Source organism: Parasteatoda tepidariorum, chromosome 9, assembly GCF_043381705.1.
Source record: "Parasteatoda tepidariorum isolate YZ-2023 chromosome 9, CAS_Ptep_4.0, whole genome shotgun sequence".
NCBI classification, from domain to species: domain Eukaryota; kingdom Metazoa; phylum Arthropoda; class Arachnida; order Araneae; family Theridiidae; genus Parasteatoda; species Parasteatoda tepidariorum.
Window position 1 is genome coordinate 35683275 of NC_092212.1, and position 7213 is coordinate 35690487.

The 7213-nt window shown below is 28.8% G+C and overlaps 1 protein-coding gene across 1 annotated transcript; it reads left to right on the forward strand.

The window, feature by feature from the left end:
* The first annotated feature begins 393 nt into the window (after positions 1-393).
* Positions 394-4440, forward strand: LOC139426484 (uncharacterized). Its single transcript, XM_071185575.1, has 2 exons — positions 394-556; positions 2345-4440. Exons 1-2 carry the CDS (start codon positions 485-487, stop codon positions 3743-3745), a joined length of 1473 nt encoding a protein of 490 aa, XP_071041676.1. The 5' UTR covers positions 394-484; the 3' UTR covers positions 3746-4440.
* The last annotated feature ends 2773 nt before the right edge of the window (positions 4441-7213 follow it).

Here is a 7213-nt window from a genome sequence, read left to right on the forward strand (position 1 = left end):
ATATATATATAATATATATACCATTAATGCAAATTTGAAAATAATTAAATGACTGGACAAATTTCATACTTGAGTGGTAAAATTATGACAGTCGCAATAAAATGGTGTTATTCAACATTATAATATTATTTCACATGCATCGTTGAAAATATCTATAAAAGTAGAAAATCCAATAAGAAATGGGCTTATTTAAAAGTGCGATAATGTAAAAGTTCGCAAAATTATCTAATACATCGAAATATCAACAATTGATTTTTAAGATAAAATAATATTCAACAATTGCAGAAATGTATGGAAATGTTTTATTGAAAATATTGTTAGAATTTTTTTGTTGTTTATAACAAATAAGTACCGCTCCATTTTTTAATAATTTCCCACACATCTCCATTTTTTTTCTGCTTCCTCAATATAAATCAATTTTATTTGAAATGTTTTTCTAATTTTTATCTGAGTTTTTCTCGCACTTTCATTTGAGTTATTTATAATGAGCCTCTGTTTGCTATTAACAAGTCTGCTGATTATTTCATTCCAGATTCTGGATTCAAAACCACACAAGGTAAGACGCATATCTATCTTTTGTGTTCTTTTTTGAAGAAGATAAATATATTAATTTTAAATTCAAAATTTTTCTCAATTTTTATGCTCTTTTTGAAAAAAAGATTAAAATGGAATTTGATATATTTCTATTATTTTAAACTAGTCAATAAATTGGAATTTTTAGATATAAATTTGTTTAACCACAAAAATGATATAATACGAAATAGTGATTAGCCACAATTTTTTCAAAATATGGAATTTTTACAAACTGTTTCTTCGTATAACTTACAGACAAGTATTTTACAAATTTCCGGGATTTCCATTAGATAACAGTACAATGCAAGAATGCTTTAAATTGTGCATAGTAAGGGCCTTATTCCGTGGTCTACTTCTGGGCCTTCCCATATTATTTTAATGCTTTACTATCGCATTCAGTTTAAAACGATAGTTTTAACTGATAGTGATAGTTAAATAAAGTCCGAAAAACGACCAATTATTTCAGGTAATTATTAATATGGCAAAAATCACTGCTGGTTCTCATAAACTACTTATTCGCTAAAAAAAACAAAATGCAGTAACGTTTGATTTAAAGTTCAAACTATTAAGCTTAAATGACTTTAGAGGCCTTGATAATCAGGAAAGTCATATTCCGTTTCAAACAATAACAAAAAATTATAAAAATGTTTTATACATCTCTAACTTCATTTAATTTCTTCTTTTTATAAATATTAACAAGCCGGAAATCAGAAAATTAAGTAATTTTCGCTACAATAAATTGTTATATTTCTCACGCTATAATGATTCTTTTTGCTTATATTATATATAATAAATACAGTGGCGTGTAAATGTTTTCTTCATCAATGTTTCAATCTATTTATTATAACATTTTCCAAATGTTAGCTGTTTATAACATATAAAAGCAAATAATTTGTATTTCTTTTATTATTGTAACTGAATTCAAGTATTATCACATTATTACTTAGTTATTGTTATGTGTATAACTGCATCGAAATATTAAAACTAAAATGAACTTCAACATCTTTGTGTACAATAGTCTCCGGCCAGATGATAGTTTTAATTTAATTGAAGCTGTTTTTAAAAAAAAAGTTAGAAAACTAATACAACAACTGAAAAATAATATAGTACTGTTAATGTACTTTATAGCCATACTATTAGAAGCAATCACGGTAATCGATATCAATCAGGTTCTCAATATACACAGCTAGAATTTGATCTTTTTCGGGCTTGCAAACTTTGAAATAATAGATTTTATTTAATATTAATGTCTTCTTACATGTCTTTTAGCTTTTTCTGCAAAATGATATATGGAATTAAATTTTCGGCATCTGTAAAACATAAATATTGTAACAGGTAAACCATTCCTTCACAAGCTTTGAGGTGTACATCGGGTTGTTTAAACACTTGCCGAAATGTTCAGTTTGTGGCATCAATTGGCTTATATAAGCTACAAGATTGCTTTTTAACATATACCATCGCATTATGTACTGCTATTCATAATATCATCAGTTTGTATTAATTTCCTGGGTCCTTGATCCGAAAGTCACCCTAATTTATAACATTGCTCTTATCACATTTATCAATATCATCAATATCTTATCTGAAATATATTAAGAAAGTTGTAAATTTTTATGCTACGCTGGAGCACTAGCTAATCAAATACAAAGTGCAATTCAGAAAAATTTTCTGTATTAAGGTGTCAAGTAAATACTCCAGTTTTGCATCGATATTTAATTATCTTAATATTTTGTTGTGGTTTGTATATACCCAATTTTCTTCTTCAAAACAGGCAATTAGAAATTCACCTGTCGAAAGCTACAAAAAACAGCTATTCAAGGAAATGCAACGAGTGTATGAAATCTTGCAGAATCACGCACCAACTCGCATTGAAACCACAACGTTATTATTGGAAATGGGAAATGCGGTAAATGAAGGGGAAACTGAAAGCCAAACCGAAGAAGCATTTAAAAAATATGAAGAATTTTTCCCTCCTAGTAACGATAAACCTTCTCTAATGCGTGAAACTGTTCCACAAATGAATAGTGAAGACACTGCGATATTGCTCCGCAGAACAAAGACACCTATAAATGTTAAGCATACTAAGCATTTTACTGTTGTCAGATTATCTGACCCAAAAATTTCGAATCCTTTCAAGAAACGTAAATGGCTACTAACATCCATGAAAAGAAATTTTTTTGAGCCAATTATTTCGCCAAGCATAAATCATGAGCATGAACGGTTTCAATGGATGGATCAAAAACAATCACATGATAGGAACACAGGTGTGAGGAGAAATGGTTTTGATGAGATAATAAGAAACGGAGTTGGTATTAACCAAAAAGAAAATGATCCAACGACACCAAATGAGGGTGTTAGACACCAAATGGGAATTGCCATCATTTTCAAAGTAAGGAATAACAAAACATTTGACAGCTCTGAATCAACGGATGGCGAAGAAAAACTAGAATTTGCAACAGATCAGCCTACTGATTCTACCGATTCAAATTTTTCAATTATAGGACCACGAGTTTTCACTAAAAATCAAAATTTTAATTTAGTATCTAATCAAAACAATTCATTTGGAGAATTCAATATGCCGAATTTTCAGACTACGGTGGAAGACTTCAGATATTTAGAAAGTCCCTACTCCATTGGGATATTGTGTGGTTTAGCTTTTCTGATCCTGTTGCTGTTCTGTGCAATTTGCGTAATTGGAGGTAAAAAAGGAAAGAAAGCGCCCACAGAAGAAAAAGGAAGTGATATTCTCATAAGTCCCGAAGAAATAAATAAAAACTTGCAAGATGTTGAAACGAAACAAAACAGTAAATCTTATTGTACAAACTTTAAAAGCTCTCTTGTGCATCAGGATGACGCCGTTGAAGAATTGAGAAATATTTTACGTGAAATGAAAATGCCATCAGTTGAATCAGGCCACGGAAATCAGTGCCTAAACAGATTGCTAAACGCAAACGAATTTGATTACAGGAAATTTAATCACGCACAATTCGGTCAAGCTCGAAAAAAGTTTTACCAAAGCAGTCAAGGGAAAAAATTTCATTGGTCTGAAACGAAATCACATGAAAATGCCATTGTAGAAGTGATAAAAAGGAATCGCACTGACAACGTAACATTCGACAGAAACGAAAGTATTCCAAGAGTAGTAAAGTCTATAGAGACAACGCCTGAATAACAAATTGCTATGATATCTCTTAATAGAGTTAAAGAAATAAAGTGGCCAATTAATGTTTATATTCACATAGAAATTTGTAGTTTATGCTATAATAGTCTTGTACTGTTTGGGAGAGTCATCATTTTCTTTTAAACAGCTCGCCAACCACTTCATTAAAATAAATTGAAAATATATTATGAATTTGGCTCACTTCTAATTGATTTGTGTAAACGAAGGATACAGGCGAGGATGTTATCACTCAAATTCGATTGGTATACAATTAAAATAATTCTCTTTTTTCTTTCTTTTGAGGGTAGGGAGTAGTTCTTTAATATTTTAAGAATTCATTTTTATGGTTTAATATATTGTTGAAAGAAATATAAGTTTCTTTTTAAGTTATACTTTACAAAATGCATTAGATGCCACGACTCATTTAAAATAATGGAAATTTTGAGAGATATTTACTACAGCACTTATTTAATTTCAAGTAATTGGAACTAAATCTTACGCAATGTTCTTTTTTGTCATCTTTTTTAAGAAAAATTAATTTCAATGTTCAAGCTTAATAGTCACAAAAAATGGCTTGAACAAATGTTACATTCAATGATTGAAATTGATGATTGCAAATGCACAAATGCAATGATTTTGAAATAAGCGCTGTTTGTGTAGCTTATGTATAACATTTCAGAATTAAAGTTTTAGTTTTTTTACATAAATAAGCATATAACTTCGAAATTCTAACATGTAAAATTTGTTCTCAACCTTATCCATAAACAAGTTTATAAAACTTTAAAATTATTTAAAAAAGGAAAAAATGTTGTAACGTAAATAATTTATCAAATTTGAGAACAAAACTTTAATTAATTAATGTATAAGTGGTTCTTTATTTGTTTAAATACTTTTTTGAAGCTAAACTTGCACTGTTGGGTAATTTGTATATACATTACTAACAAAGAAATAGATAGACTTCTAAGGCAAAAAAATAAATAAATAAAATTAAATAAACCCATTGTCTCCTAAAGAAAAAAGAAAAAAAAACGTAGCTTTATTAATTTTTCATATTAAAAATGTATTATTCCTATTAAAAGAATACTCATCTGTAGTCATAGTTAACGAAACAAATCGGAAATCATCATGGCGAAATCTTCAGAGGAAGGCATTGGCTCACATTGGGCTGTCTGGCCCACTATGATGATGATGATGATGGTTACAGCATTAAACTAAGTATGTAAAGATACATTTTGCTTGGGTTTTTTGAAAATTACCTTACAGATTCTAAACATAATTTTATAGTGATACTTTTGAAAATATAATGAAACGAAGCATTTTTTTTTTCAGCTTGCTTTTTTAAGTCGAATGATATTTTTTTTTAATGCTTAGTAAACAAAAATTATCAAGAATTCAAGAATTAAAAATTAAACCTTAAGTTAAGATAACTCATGGACAGTACTCACTAAAAAAACAATTCACAGCAAAAAATTCTATTTCATATGACTAGTGGAACTACTAGTAGATTGAGCCCTTCGTTTTTTGCAAAATCATAAATATTAGATACTTTTTCTGGGAGTTAAACTAAATTTTATATTCAGAAGTTCTTTCAATTCTAGAAAATTTCTAAATGTCACGTAAAATGTAAGTACAAAATCTTTACATTAAAAAAGAGTAAAAATTGAACGTGATGTTCATAAACTATCAGTTGACCTTTAAAATCTGTGGTATAAAAGAAAATAAATCGTTTAAACATGGCTTATATAGAATATAATGTAGATTCAAAATGTAACTCTTTTACCCACTCTATGATACATAAAAAAATAGCTGCTTTACATTATTCATATTTAAATGTATATTCTGTAACTTTTTCATAAGCAATATATATTATCAAAACTTTTTCATAATTTAAACAAAAAATTCTTGGTCAAGAAGAACCATGAAATAGTTTTTCGCACTGAGTCTGTAGTTTTAAAATTTTGGTATAATATATTGCTTTGTTTTTCCAAAGAACTCTTGCTATTGTCCATGTAACTACTCTTGTTATTGTTCAAGAAGACTTTATTTTTCGTTTATGGTATATCTTGAAATGAAAGGGCACTTTACATTTTCTCTCAGATTTTAAAACCAGCTTTTCATTTCCATCATTACTAAATATCTATTTAAATACTTAAATTTAAGAAATAATTGAGTGTGTTCATTGCTTTGACAAGTGCAAAAAAAATAATTTCAAAAATCAATTCCTCTAGGAGAAAAAACCCCGCTTATGTATGATGTAATACCGCGCATTTTAAACTGGGCATACAAGAAACTGCTCCTGGTAAATTCCGCATTGTCTAAAGCAGGCTCCGACTCTTTTTATTTTGTTTGATTCACTGGAAATACAATTTTGTTTAAGTTACTAATGTCTATAGCCTGACATACATTTGTTGACAAGGGAGCTATTTGTACTGGTGTAGTTCTTCATTGCCTAATAACGCACGAATGGATGAACTTGATCTAGATGTTACTCAATCACATGACCGTTGGACCGGGAGTTCGAGTTTCAGCGTTGATACCACAATACTTTTTCCAACACATGAAATTTTATATTGTCTCGCACTCCCCAAATTGTGACTTAGAACTACAAGAATATGGTACTCTCATTTACACCTAGATGGCAGCACAATAAAGCTGCTTAGCACTAAAAAGTCTAATATTCTCCATCTGCTACGATGGGTGAAACAATTAGATAAATTAATTAAACCGCATTCTTTCGATAAAACATAAGTTTTTTTTAGTTTTGAAATCATGATAGCTGTAAATGGTAAGAAAAAAACATATGGTTGCGTATTCATGATTTTTTAACTATACTAATTGTAAAGAAAAACCGTAACGGTAAAAAACATTCTTCACCGTAAATTTTACATTTAAATGGATGGACATACTGATGCCGGTTACATTACCTTGATTTCAGACGGAAAATTCTAACGGTGTGTATTCCATATTCTTTATAATACAATTAGTTTGGTAATTAAAAATACACACTGCATATAAAGAATAATGAATTAGAACAAGGCTTAACAAAACCAAAGGGAATTGAAATTAAATATTATAAAATTATGTAATGCAACTGGCAAATTTATGTATGTCATTTTATAGGAACATATTTAACTTTATTATACAACTAAAAACATGGACAATATTAATGACAATTGTCATTAATTAATTAATTTAATTCTGTGGAACTTTTAGCATAATGCGAGATAAAAATGAATCTTTCACTTTCTTGATTGTAAATAAAAAATGTCAATCATCTGACTTAACGTGTTTGAATAAAATTAACGTGTTTGACGAAAATAACTCATGATTGGAATTAAGGCATTTGAGTTCGGTTAAGTTTTATCCTTACTTGGGGATTTAGATTTAACTACAAATTTTAAAATGCTTTTGAACGCTCAATTCGGTATTAACTTAAAATAACGCATAATTTTTCGAGTTTTGTAACACCAAATTCGGATA